At 43.8% G+C, this 14,660-nt stretch overlaps 1 protein-coding gene across 1 annotated transcript; it reads right to left on the reverse strand.

The window, feature by feature from the left end:
* Positions 1 to 3,923: 3,923 nt before the first annotated feature.
* LOC126561349 (cyclin-dependent kinase 12) lies at positions 3,924 to 10,862 on the reverse strand. Its single transcript, XM_050217450.1, has 7 exons — positions 9,584 to 10,862; positions 9,058 to 9,495; positions 7,846 to 8,008; positions 6,113 to 7,742; positions 5,640 to 6,028; positions 4,193 to 4,666; positions 3,924 to 4,120 (listed from the first exon to the last, which is right to left on the reverse strand). Exons 1-7 carry the CDS (start codon positions 10,860 to 10,862, stop codon positions 3,928 to 3,930), a joined length of 4,566 nt encoding a protein of 1,521 aa, XP_050073407.1. The 3' UTR covers positions 3,924 to 3,927.
* Between the last annotated feature and the right edge of the window lie 3,798 nt (positions 10,863 to 14,660).

Raw genomic sequence — 14,660 nt, forward strand, 5'->3', positions numbered from 1 at the left:
ATGTACCGTTGTGACGTTCTCCTAAAAGTTCTCTGGAATGATGTTTTTAGATGAGAAGATGCTTGATTCTCAATCAATGAGACTTGTAGAAGAAATTGGTGAATAATGCATTGTTTATTCACATAACACCTCCCAGGACAGCACCAGTTACTGGTAAATTCATCATATTGATAAAGAGCTCCTATGAGCACACAATAGACAACATTTTTTGGCCTGTCGTAGAGCCATCTCCGTTCGGTGATCACGTGGCCGGTAATCGACTGACCAAATGGCCAGTCTTTAACTCTGGATCTGGAGGAGTTTTCAAGTTAGTACAATCGTTCTTAGCAGCGTAAAAACTCCTTTGGAAAAAATACCACCACCCCAGTTCGCGTACCGCTAAATGAGATTTTGAGAAAGAAGACTTACCCTTGTTGCCGTTTCCACCTATTGATCTTCGTTATATGGCGTATTCTTTAAATTCCTTCACTATCGATGAAATCAGATGTAACAGGATGCAATCAACACAATAAACTTGGAAAAATGCTCACTTCACCGGGACTTTTCTGCAAAATATGTTGACGAAGCCTACTACAAAGTTTGGCCACACTCACAGAACTTCTGCCGTACAAAACAGCTGTCGGCTGCGCGTTTGATTTGATTTTGACAGTTCGGTAGAATCGCCTGCTTCGTGGCGGTACCAAATTGGCGCGTGTTTGTTTTCTTTGAACGTTGTATGGCAGTGGAAAGGAAAACTATGGAACAATGCAGAAAGATCTCAGCAATGATTCAGTTGTGGGTTCAATCGTCGCAAACGTGAATGTTGATGAATGATTCTTGTTTAGTAAGATTCTGTGCTATAAATGCGAACAAGAAGTTGTAATCAAGTTGTAAAATTTAGCTGATGACTACCATTGTTCTCCCGTCGTAGTGATAATCCAAAACACGAGATTCGCTCATTGAGCTGTAAAAGAAGGTGAGTCGATTTGCTTGGTAGTTTCAAATGATATATCCACATCCGGTGTATAGTTTCTTCTTCTAGGGCCCAAAGATTTCCAAGAGTCCTCGAGATGGAACGCAGATTCATATTTCATTTGTGAACATTTGGATCTAGTACAAGGACGTCATCAGTGCAGTTGAAAATTAAAGCTCAGGAGGAGGAATAATTGGGCAAGGATCAAGACTGGGTACAGGTAAGCACTCGACACATTTGGACGGTAATCCAAAGGATTTCATATGAGTTTCTTGCCTGCATCTGGCTCAATATGGTCGACGTAAAGCGGTCTGTCTATTCTTCTCCTAAGTTTTCGCTGTACTCAGCTACATCAACCTGTTTGATATACAAGATCGGTTACAGTGCCTCTATTATTACTTCAGGATGATTTTTTGAAAGCCTACAACGCCTCCCGAATTCATAATAAGGGAAGCAGTGCCTTACCTTTCTTCATCGATCCTATACGGACGATCCTATACGCCACGGTAATGTTGAAGTATTAACTTTGCCTATTTGCACTTAAATCTCCTCTCTCTCCAGATCTCAATGGGAAACCCGCTGCAGGCTTAAAAATATGCAGCACTGTTTATTATATTACGCAGGCTTCTCGGTTCAAGTTTCATCTATCTCGAGGAGTTTTTACTGTTTATTTGGAAACCGATATGGTCCTGTCCGATTTCCGAGAAAAGAACAATCGCTCTTGTATAAGCAAATATTTACATGTTGCTTTCCTTCAAACTTTTTCCATTTAATTTTATTTAATTTTAATTTAATTTAGCTTTAATTCTAGTGAACTGGATTTCTTTATTCTGGTTTCAAGTGCAAATGCTGGATTTGTTTAAATCACTACGGTTTCAGTCTAGGGCGAACGACCATCTCTAAGCTTGTACAACTTGTTTTATCGACCAGCTCATCTAGCCAAGTGGTTCGGATTTTTTATTTGACACGGTAATATAAAGTTAGTGCGTTCCCGTCAGCTCATTATTACTTATCCAACTCTGATCAACTGTCTCGTGTCCTCGCGATCTTGATGTGATCCTCGATAGCAAAATTACCTTCTCTACTCACGTATGGGACTACTCACAGTATGGGACTATGATATCGTACCACATACCTAGCATTGATAATGTTGGCACAATTTTTTCTCTTCATTCATGTGTCCTTTGTCCTTGTGTGCGATAGTCTTGGAATTTCGAACCGATGGAAGGACAATTTTCGCAAGCTATTATACAGTCTTCTATATATATCTTAGCATAACTTACCTGCTCGTCATATAATGGGTTAAAAGGCTCATTGATGCCACATACCTGGAAGGTCAGTCTTTGCTGCGGGGAACGGCCCACAACAGTACTACATTAGTTTCCAGCCATGTCAAATGTCGGTGCCTCTTCCGTCCCGGATCAACTATACTTTACAATAACTTTGGTATTTAGTAGCACTGCTACCGATAGTGGACTGGTCACTTACCCAACACGCCAAGCGGTGAAGTTCTTTAAACTTTCCGTAGTGTGCCACAGAGGTGGCAGGGAGGGAGTGAACCCAAATTCAGCTACTTCATGAACTGGAGATGCCAGTAGCAAATTAAGCAACGACGAAAAGAGACAAACATATGAACAATACATTTTGTTTTCGATGTTATCGTTTTTATTATCCCATCTTCATAGTGCTTCACGCGAAGCTTTCTTTTCGATTCGGTTATCAAGTCTCCATTTACCAAACCAGAACTACTACTCATCTTACTGTCACTTGCGTCTTAGTTCTTACTTCATTCACAACTGATACCTGATGAGGATTGCATGTCTGCTGGCATTACACGACTTTGACTGCCATTTGTTACTTTGAAACTTAATCTGGGTTTAAGGGCGCTTTATGCTCAGACGAAACGCAATGTTCAGTGTTTGGGATGAAATATATTTGTAACAAATTTACATATTTTAGCATATTCTATTACTGTACAATTTAAGATTTACCATATGTCTTAATTGGCTACGTACCGAGCATCCCTGTTACCCTTGGGGTGGCCCAACGTATCTAACAGATCTGCATAGGTCCATCAGAAATGTTAAATTAGCCAGTGTGTTCAGTTCCTGTTTACTAACTTACATTCAATTCTCATAGCGTTCGGCACTCGTTCTATCTATCGTTCATGTCGTCGTCCGGGTTCTGGCCCGTACGTCCCTCCCAAAATGACGATTTACTTATTGCTCTTTCCTGTTTACAAGGCGGGCGCTTTGCTTTTTCTTGGTTCGTTTTTCTCTCGATTCCCGAGCGTAAGATCGATGGTCTTCTTGCCAATCCATTGCGAAGATGTAAATTCTCTTACAGTTGATCTTCCCTTCCATTCCAACCACCATTCTTAAGACACTTCAAGATTCTCGTGATTTCTTTAGGCGCTATCTATGAACGCGCACCGACTTTTATTTCACTAAAATAGTTCGTATTCATAAGCATCTTCGCGCATTCGTCAGGTTGGATATTTTATTTCGATTCCGTCATTTTCTATTGCAAAAACAAACGAAGGACAAATGTTGTTTGCTTCATGTTTGTGGGTGGTTTAGCAATCTGACGCAAAGTTTGATATTTCTCGCTTTCAAACGTTGCTTTCTTAGAAAGTTCTAAACCGTTTGCCTTATCAAAGACCGAGTACTACGTGGAGGTAAAACAAAAGCTAAACGTAAAACGGGTTGACTTTTTCACTGATTCAGAATATTAAAAATGACATATCGTTAAAAAAAAGGTTAGTTTGCATCAATTTGCAGCACAGATAGACGATAATCGGTCCCCTACGTCTTACCTTGTCATCTGTTTGCAAACTGTAGACTTGATGTATATGACTATGTATTAACATGCGCTCATTAAAACCAGAACGATGGAAACGATAAGTAGCCAATCCTTGTATTGGGAATACCTTTCCAAAATAAGGTAAGATGCAGGCAAATCAGTAACGCATGCCTTTACAGCATATTGATACCGGTCGGTGCACCGGTACCGGGTAACGTTATACCGTCCAGCTTAATTGTGCTGCCCGAAGGTTTGCCTGGCGGAAGATTGAGTGCCGATTCCTGTTGTTCGCGAAGCTGTCGACGTCTTTTCTTGCTCCAAAGCTCATGACAATCTTGCCACGTTGGCAACTGCGGGGGAGGTAATCTGTTGAGGCAGGAGAAGAGAGCGAAAACGATCAAATCAAGTTGAAAGGAGTTCACCGCAGCGATTACTTACTGCTCAGGTATAACGTTTTTAAGCCAGTTTGATTTTAGCGCATCCTCGGCGGTAATGCGTCGATCCGGATCCAGCACCAGCATACTATCGAGCAAATCGAGTGATGGTGTGGGCATAAAAACAAAGTCTTCCCTCAGCTTACGGCGATATTGTTTCTTTGATTTGAGCGTATGGAATAGGGGTAGTTTGATGACGTTGGGCCACACAGCGGGCGTTGGTGTGCCGCACAGTCGGGATATCATTTCTAGCTGAGCCGGTTCTTGGTTCGCTTGAAATAATGGTTTCTTGAGGAATAGTTCGCCAAGAATACACCCACAGCTCCACACATCGATCGCTGGACCGTAGCGCTCCTCGCCTAGCAGAAGCTCCGGTGGACGGTACCACAGCGTAATTACTTTGTTCGTATAGGGACGTTCCCGATTGTCCGCGTTGTACAGCCGAGCAAGTCCAAAATCGGCCAGTTTCACCTCACCTCTGCGAAAAGATTGGAAAAGAATGCATTAGTTCGTTGATTTTCGCTCTGCTGGTAACTTTTGAGGTTAGATATTAGTAAAAGTGAATGGACAAAAGTTTTCTACGAATCAAACCTTCACGAATGCGGTAAACCTTGACGAAGATGTCACAAATGTATGTCGCAATAAGCACCGGCGGCAGAGAGCCTGGCATGAATGTTTTCTAGATCAATGCGGCACTAGGAAGGATCATCTGAGACTAAACTTGGACTTGGAAACATATGAATTGAATTTTTGAATTTGCATATTGAATTTTTGAAGATGAATTTTTCCAAAGGATTGAATAAGAGCCACAAAACCTCTAATAAAACCTGCGCCCAGCTAATATAAACATATTTACAGCAGGGGTGATAAAGGACTGTTCCTTTAAAGTTGTCTAACATTACAACTATCTTGGGTCAATTGGGTATTCAAGGATGCCAATATAGATATTGAGATATAAACCATGCCTATATGCCTACAGCCATATCATCTTTTCCTGCCTTTTCTGTACTAAAATTCCGAAAGAACTTTCGGGCTTATATGACTTGATTTTACTAGAGTAAATAGAGTAAGTTGCATAAACCGATTTTCTGTTAGCGTATTCAATATTTATGGTTTATGGACTTATGGATAAATTTACCTGGATTGCTTGCCTCCTCTTTCTTTGGTGGCGTTCATCCAACAAGTTCGATTTTTAAAAAAATCTTACACATAAATCAAACTCAATTATTTCAAAGCATCGGAAGTGTGAAATCAATTAGCAGAAGCGATATTAAGCGAACACGTTTACATCACAATAATTTCGACCGTCATATTATCTAAATTCATATTGAGTACCTTCTGCACCAGGCCAAGGGTACAATAATTATTTAAGGACAAACAAACATGCACCACTTTCACACTTAGTTGAGCAAGAATGACTACCCTTTAACATACGCGGATGGAGTACGCACCTGTTGTTCATCAGAATGTTGGAACATTTGATGTCACGATGGAGAAAGTTTTTCTTGTGACAATAATTTAAACCATCCAGCAGCTGGCGCATTATGCTCGCATTGTTCTGCTCGTTGAAATCCACCATACCCGACTCTAGCAGCCCCATCAGATCGTGATCCATGTACTCGAAGACCAGATAGAACGATCCCTTGTCCTTGCGAAACTCGAGCGCGTCCTGTTTGTCCGTCACAATCTCGCGCAGATTCACGATGTTTTGGTGATTCAGTTGACGGAGGATCTTGATTTCACGCACCGCCGTAATCGGGAAGCCTTCCTTCTCGTGCTCTAGTCGGACTTTCTTCAGGGCAACCAATTCGTTCGTCTGTTGATCCTTCGCTTTGTAGACCTGTGCGTGTACGAAAAAAAAATCGCATTGAATATACGATCCATAAGGGACGGAATTGTCGGACGGACTTCTCTAGACACTTACCTGTCCGTACGTTCCTTCGCCGATTTGTTCAAGCATGTCGAACACTTCCACACACCGTTCGCCCCAATCCTTTCCGCCGGACGCGGACATGGGGGCGGTCATGTTGCGGGAATGGCGTCGGTTTAGAATTCTGGGCCGTGTCATCGGGGTCTTACTAGCGCCTGCTGATGGCTGGGTAGTAGTCGCCGCACTACCAGCGACTGCACTCCCAGCAACAGCACCTTTGTACCGATTGTTCAAGCTAGTATTATTATTGTTGTTAATGATACTGGCTTGGCCTGATTGAGTTTGGTGCTGTGCTGAATCACGATTGGTGGCCAATACGGGTGATCCGATATCTTCGTCGCCACTCAAATCCTCTGATCCGGGCACCATGGGCGGCATCGGGAGATTAAGTAGACCTTTCTTTATGCCACTGCCTGGCACGGTGCTGGTCGAAGTGGGCGGGGCAGTGGGGACTGACGAAGGAACTGCTGCCAAAGCGGACATATTGGACGCGTTTGGTTTGTGGTGGCTATCAGGTCGCTGTTTGGCTGTGCTTGTTGTGGCATTGTTTGCCACCGGTAGCGGAACGGCACCGGTAGTGGTCAGCGTAGGAATGGGCATTATTTTCATCGTTGCAGCAGCAACCGGGCTGATGGGTCCGGGAGGGCTAGGCGTTTGAGCACCCTCCAGATCGGCTACATTCACACCTGGCGGCATCGGCAGATTGGTAAGACTTTTTGGCTTCGATGGTGCAATGACGCTGCTGTTGGTGTTATTGCTGCTCTCCGACGAGGCATGCGCCGCCACCGCCGCCTCGCCCATTGGTTCCGCATTTGATTCTGCATTGCTGCTCGCGCCGGAGAAAGTCGCAGGGCAATGTTGAGAATGATGATGATGATGATGCACTGCATTGTTCGTTATCACAGGAATTCGTGAATCGGGAACCAAACCACTATTGCCACCATTACTATTGCTATTGCTCACGTCACAACAATTGGCAGAGGTTAGGCCAACCCTGCCATCTGTTTGATCGCTGCGGGATGATGGATGGTCTGTCGCTGACTCCGGCATTGGTATGTCAGTCAGGTTACCCATGGAGTCTTGATTTTTGTCTTTCACCCCATTAGCACTGGAAGTTTCCGTAGCAGATGCTGCCACCGGGTTCGATGTGCCATTGTTGCCGTCACTCTTTGTCAGGGCTTCACCGTCCAGCGTTACGTTGTTAGCATTGCTGTCGTTGCCTCCGGCAGTTCCTCCAACAGGACCGGACACATCATTTTTCTTCTTGTTTTCCAAAATTTCTTGCAGCGTCTTATTGCGCTTGTGTTTGTCCTTGATCAGTTCTGCGAAGAAGCTGGTGTCCGTGATTTTCTTCTGTAGGTCAATCTTTTTAGCTGAAGGCATCTGCGGTGAGCGAGATCGGCTGCTAGAGTAACGCTTGCTGGCGGACGAAGATAAAGGTGAACGGCGTGGACTGCGCGAGCGATGCCTCGAACGCGAAGACACATAGCTACTGCTGCCCCCGGTGGTACGTTCCGGCGATGGGCTATAGTATCCTCCCTTTCGCGTTGATCTCGTCCTACTCGTCGAGGCAGGCGATGGCGTCCGGCGAGATCGTCGGTTGCTGCTTGGGCTTGGAGTTCTGCTGCACAGTTTATTGAGCATTTGGTAAAGGGTAAAAGGCAGCAAAACCGGACCAATAGTAAAAAACGGATGCAAGTGTGATGCTGTACGTTGTAACTACATACCTGAGTAACCGTTTATGGGAGTCATTGCCGCGACGGTCGTCCCAATCTCTTTCTCGCTTACTGTAACTACGACTGTCTGATTTTCGGTAGTAATCTTTCTCTGGGGGCGATCTGTCCCGTCGCCGTTTTGTGGGTGGAGGAGTATGTGGTTTGTACCGGGAATCTAAAACGAAGTTACAAAACCTTAATACATATATCGATGCGATTGGCTGAAACTCTGCCCAATTCTAATATCCCTGTAGCTTTTTGATTTTCTAGCCCTGTAGTTTTTTTTAGCGCCACCACATCAAGAAAGAGATCACATCAGCAGGGTAGTCAAGTGATGTTTAGTTTTGTATCAAAACAATTATTTAAAGGGTAATGTCCTAGCGATGAACTAACACCATCCGTTTGATAGTTAGTTCGATTTTTTTAAATTCAACTATATTTATTATGTCATAGTTCCTCTTCACTTCTTCTTGGCTTAACGACCTTCTAAGGTCACGCCGACCATCGAATGGCTTACTAGACTCTCCGATACCACGTAGTAGACGATACGGATGGGATTTGAACCCCGGTCCTGCCGGTTGTGTCATAGTACGAAGCCGATTTTCTTTACCTTTATCTTTCTTTTCCAAAACATGGATCTTTACTGCCAACTTTTGTGTCAATTTTAGCATCAAAAAACTTTTTTTTTCAATTCGGGACCAATTTTTTCAAGTCCAACTTTAGCCTAAAAATATACGTATGATGCCAATTAAAAGAGAAATATTGGTTTTTTTAGCTTCAACCATGAGAACTCAGCAATGTACACCGGTCAGCATATTGTCATTGGCAGGTGCCAAATTGCACGCACCAGGGATATCCTCCGAAGGAGTTGAATCACATATGCTTGTCATACACCTAGTACCAAAATCCTCAAGGCTACCAGAGTTGCTCCCTAACACCTTATAATGATATACATTTTGTGTAAGTTACCCCCATTACTGTAAGTTACTGTACAACGCATTTTAAATGTTAGAACAGCTAGCACTTAGACATTACGTTTTAAATTAAACTCCCCTAATCCAGAAACCCCCTCGGCGGGCGCAGTATTAAGGCAACAACGGCTAACGTAACTATTCAACTACGAGGTATCAGCAATTCTAGCAAACCTTCCGATGACCGGCTAGTGGCTCGTTTAAGCCAAGAGGAAGAATCCAGAACCCATAGTGTTTTAAAAAAAACTCTTACTTGGCGAAGGTGTCCTCCTGGAGCTATATCTCCGATCGTTTGATTGACTTCGCCGACGACTGCTATCTCTATGACTACTGCTCCGTGTGTGGCGCAGTGCCGGGGGTGGCGGACTGTCCAAATCGATCGGACTACTGGGGTGCTGTTGTTGCAGCGCACGATCATGGTAAGATGATGAACTTTTCTTATGCATGGCGATGACCGGTGGAGTATGAGGAGAAGATGTGACGTACAGCTTACGACTGCTGCCGCTTCCACCGGCGTTCGAAGTACGATCCCGCTCCCGGTCTCTGTGATCACGATCACGTTCCCGTTCGCGATCATGGTCACAATCACGTTCGACTGGAGTTCGGCTACGTGCTACGGCATCGTGACTATCGTACGGACTGTTCAGCGAGAGACGCGTTGAATGATGATGGTCTAGCAGCGGAGGCGTCCCTAAAAGAAGCAAACAAGTTAGTGAAACAAGTAAGTGAAATAAACTGTCATTGAGGGAGACCAAAATGCATCCTCGTTCGAATTCTACCTGGTGACACTGGTGTAAGACTTGTGTCATTGTGAACCGGCGTGTACGATTTGCTGCCTTCGCGACTTCCTACTCCTCGATACATGGGCGACTGTTTAAGTGGCGGCGTCATCGATTCCAACAGCGAATCCTCACTCTCCGAGATTGTCTCAATGCTCGATATCGATTTGGTGCGCAGTTTTCTCTTTCGCTTTTTGGACTTTTTATTTCTCTTGTGCTTTTTATCCTTTTTGCTTTTCTTAATCCGTTTCCGGCTAACGATCGACTGCCCTTCATTGTTAATATACTCTTCCTCTTCTTCGTCCACCTCCTCCTCCTCTTCCTCTTCCTCCTCACCATCCTCCTCTTCGTTTTCATCGTCCAGTTCATCCGCCCCGATCCCTCCATTTCCGTCGGCCGCTTCCGCCACCCTATCGGCGTCCACACTCTCGTCATCTTTGTTTCGAGCTAATCGTGCATCATGTTCATCCTCCAGTGGATCATCGCCACCTACCGCTACCTCATCGTTCAGCTTGGTTCGTTTTTTCTGCTGACGATATTTCATCGATGAAGTATCCGAGGATATAGAATTAATCCGCTTGGAACGATCGGATGAACCGCTGAAGGAAGATGCCGCGATCGTGCCTTTTAGTTCGCCCATTCGGCTGGATTCCACAACATCGGGCAACGATGGTGTTCGGCTGCGCAGATGAATGTCGACCCTTTTCGACTGCGGCGTTCGGCTCCAACGCTTCGACGTGCTGGATCGATTGGAACCTGAGCCTCTGCCATGTCCACCATCGTTGAGCGACTTCTTGCGCCGGTGGTGCCTATAGTGGTGGCGTGACTTACTTTTACTTTTCTTCGTTCTACCGATGTCGTCCGTTTCATCGCCGCTGATAAACGAATCATCTCCATTGTCAACAACGACACCAGCACCACCATCGCCAGTATCCGAGACGTCTGTTTCAATTTCACCCGCCTCGGGAGCGGAAAAGTCATCCGAACTTACATCGGAATACTCGACACCGGATTTGCTGCCTGACACCGTTGTTCGCTCGGCCAGTTCTCCCTCCAGCTCGCCACTACTATCGTCGTACGCATCCTTGTGTGATCGCGAATATCGTTTCGATTCCTCGCCGAATGAAGCGGAAGATAAGTCGTCCACATCCGAGGCGGAGGTGTGTCGTTTCTTTTTGGATTTTTTGCTACTTTTGCGGGATCGTTTCTTTGAGTGTTTGATGCGTCCGCTGCTACCCCCTCCGCTGTTGTCTCGTTCACGATCTCGATCTCGTTCCATCGCTAAAAATGTGTATCAGGTATAGTTTCCAAAACTAAACTGGAACAACGTCACCGATTATAAGTGCGCAGTCTACAGTTTCCGATGGATGAACGATGTTAGCAGCAGTTGTACTTTAGTTGTTACAGTAATGTTTTTAAAATGCGCTCTACTTTGACTATATTTGCCGTTATGGTCGCATTAGTTGCTTCTCTGGAGAGTGTCAATGGTCCAATAGGTGCAGGTGCAAGAGGCAGAGCCAGATACTGGCGGGCGATAGTAACGTGGTGCAGAAACGTGAAATTTTCCTACAAAGAAATCATTTAAAAAAACACGAAAACCTTTTAAATATTAAACATTCACAATACTTCCGGAACAAAACACCGCGATCTGATGGTCGGAACAATCGATGTTGTTGCGTCGGATGGAACCGGATTAAGGTTCGCGCTAGTAGTAACGCCACATTATCCTTGCACACCGTGTTTTGCGGGAAGACGGCATGACGTATTTTGCTTCCTTTACCTCATGAACGCGATCCGCGATGGAACTAGGCCGTCCTCCTTTTCCAGATGACCGATGACGTGCTAGTAGTGAAAGGGACACCTTCCTTTACCACCAGAGCGGGCGGTCCAAGAAGCACAGTTTGTTGTTTATGATGATTACTGCGCACCGTGAGAGCAATGACGGAGCCGCTTTTTGACGAACTTTCGGTGTAACGATGATTTTGGACGATTTTATCAAAACATTGTAGGACACAATCGATGGCAAATATCACTGGCGGTCACGAACGCGCGTATGTTTTGTCCAGCTACCCGTTAGACAGGACGTACTGCTAGCACAAGCGGCAATGACACTGCACACAATTCACATTGCGAACATTCGCGTTATTGTGAAGACACTTTCCTGCAGCAATTGTAGTTTTTGTCCGGACGGACAAATAACTTCCCCGATACGGGGGATGAAGGTCCCAACTACGATTTTCCACACAACACACACTGTATTCCGATGCTACACGTCGTACGCCCGTGTCGTTGCTCAACATTCGCGTTGACCACACTTATTGTGCCGCCGCACCATTACGGTACCGTATGTATTCACGGTCGCCGTCACGCTCGCTAGACGTAACTTTTTTTTTACACAGTATTCACTTTTCTCACTTTCGCGGACACACTTACGGCGACGATATCACGATGCTAAAACGCCCCGAAACACCGATTGTGGAGATTCGTATTTTCCTATCACGGCACAGAAGGTGGCGGAGTCTCAGGTTTTTACAATGACGGCAATGAGGACTGCGTGCGTACGGGCCCTTTTGCATCTGTGTGTGTGTATTCGTGATAATACGGGGTACGAATGAAGAAGAAAGTTCTTCCGAGTGCTTTACGGGGAACGCTTATTAGCTAATATTCATCGAGTTGATATCGCTTGCGTTGCGTGCAGCCAGATGGCCATACCGCGTACCAACGCTAAATGTAGCGCTGGTCAAAAATCAAATGCAAGATGAAAAGTTCGAAAAGTTTTCATCAGTCCAAAAACTCAAGAGCTACGGAGAAAAAACGAGGGCATTCCGTCCGTGTTCGCTTTTGGCAAGGTCTCTATTGGAGCAGGTCGCGTCAGCTCGTCTGGGATTTGACAGCTAATGACAGCCGAGCAAACTGCGACGAAGTGGTAGCACTGAAGTTTAGGAGCAAAATAGCTGAACGTAGCGGAAAAGATGTCCGATTTCGGTGTTCGTTTGCATCGACAGGGCTGGAACGGTATGTTTTTCATAATAGAAAAAAAGCAACGTGTAGTGTTTATTTTTGTTTTTAACACCAACATTTGTATCTTGTGGTGTTTTTTTTTTAGATGGACGGATTGCATTCCAAAAAGGTACATTAAAAGAAAATTATAGAAATTTCGAAAGAACTCAAAAGGTAGCAAAACGAACCACCTATTAAATGGCCTTTGCATAGCAATACAGCGCTGTTCAGGTTGGTGATCTAATTATTGTGGACCAGAAACAAAGCTGGAAGTAGGTTAAAGTACTCGAGAATGCTCCATCACCTGGTGACATTAGTTCGCCATTATGCGAAATACGCCTGAATGTATGCGAAGCGCAGTATCAGGATACACAGTGTGATGTTAGTGTGGTCAAAAATGGTTGGAATAATTAGTGGAAAAATAGCTAAATTTGAATTTGTACTCCTTTTCTTCCCATCGTGAGCTTTAGTTTTAACCACAGAATGCTTCTAGGTGTTTTCGGTCAGCCGAAGGTGGCCGATTTGTAGCCCTTAGCATTTGTAACAAACTCAAAGGAAACTTTAATCCGGGCTTTCATGATCGGTACAATTGAAAACAAAAAAATAAATAAACCTTTAGGAAGGCTAGACACTTATGAAAATGGATGCTTTGCTTTGAGCAAGAATGCTCGTAATATTTAACGAATGAGTTTTGACCACCCAAAAAATACACTGTTCAATAAAATTGACATCTCACAGTGCTGCACACATCTAAAGTTAAACAAAAAAGGAAAGGAAGATTAAAATATTTGTGAACATTCGGTTGCAAGCGAATTAGATAAGAAAAAAGAAAGCACAACTGTCAGATTTATACAATCAAACGAATGACGTATCAATTTTATAGCCCAGCCTACGCTACATGGAAAGCTGTCCCAAGAAATACGTCAAGTCTTTCGATTTGAAATTGAACAAGGCGTTTTCAACACAGATGAGATTAATTGTTTTCGCTAACATTGTAATACTACTTTACTTCCATTGTTTCTATTATTTGATATCAGTTTTCCTTCCCTCTTTTGCAATACAATCTCCAGAGGATAGGTCTAGGAGGAGGATAGTAACCGATCACCGGGTCTCCATAGTGTATTTTATCAATCATATGAAGTTGATACTCAAATCAGATGAGATTAATTGTTTTCGCTAACATTGTAATATCTTTACTTTACTTCCATTGTTTCTATTATTTGATATCAGTTTTCCTTCCATCTTTTGCAATACAGTCTCCAGAGGATAGGTCTAGGAGGAGGATAGTAACCGATCACCGGGTCTCCATAGTGTATTTTATCAATCATGTGAAGTTGATACTCAAATCACGCATTAAGCATTAGGTTCTAGAAAACTTTTCCAGCACTCAACAGGAATTTTAAACGCTGGCGAACGCGTCACCGGCATCATCATTCCATCTCAATTAAGGATTATTTCCATGAGGTTGAAAAGGCTCAGCGTCCGGTGGTATGACCAACAGGTTATTGTATTCAGCGCACCTAGATGATCACTCATCAATGCTACAAATAGTAAAACCACTTAGTAGAAAATTGTAAAGTTAAATAATTTCACATACCTCTTCTGCGAGTTTACTCAAGAAGTACTTCGGTTCGGCAAATGACTTCCGGATGCTTGACTGTGCAGCATATTTGAAAAATCAAATTTTGTTAATATTCTTCTGCAGCATAGTCTTAGTAGCTTAGTAATCTGTTCCCCGACTTGTACTAAGTAGCGTGCACTTAAAATGTGCAGAATAATGTAAGTACCAGGCGTGTGTGTATGTTATTGGTTCCTACTGTTTATTGTTTTGAATTCGATTTCAGAGTATCTTCACGCAAGTAAAGGAGGAGCTTCAATATGCGCTAGATTCAAGATTCCTACATTGCATTTTCTGGTAATTTTAAGAATAATTGTGGATTATCATGTCAAGATACTTGTGATGGTGGATTATTTTTGAAGGAGAATCATTGTTTTGTTCGTATCGTGTCTTTCTCTCTCTCTCTCTCTCTCTCTCCAGCGACAGCCTTTTCCCCACTGATGTGGTAATAATAAATGG

Source organism: Anopheles maculipalpis, chromosome 3RL (assembly GCF_943734695.1).
Source record: "Anopheles maculipalpis chromosome 3RL, idAnoMacuDA_375_x, whole genome shotgun sequence".
NCBI classification, from domain to species: domain Eukaryota; kingdom Metazoa; phylum Arthropoda; class Insecta; order Diptera; family Culicidae; genus Anopheles; species Anopheles maculipalpis.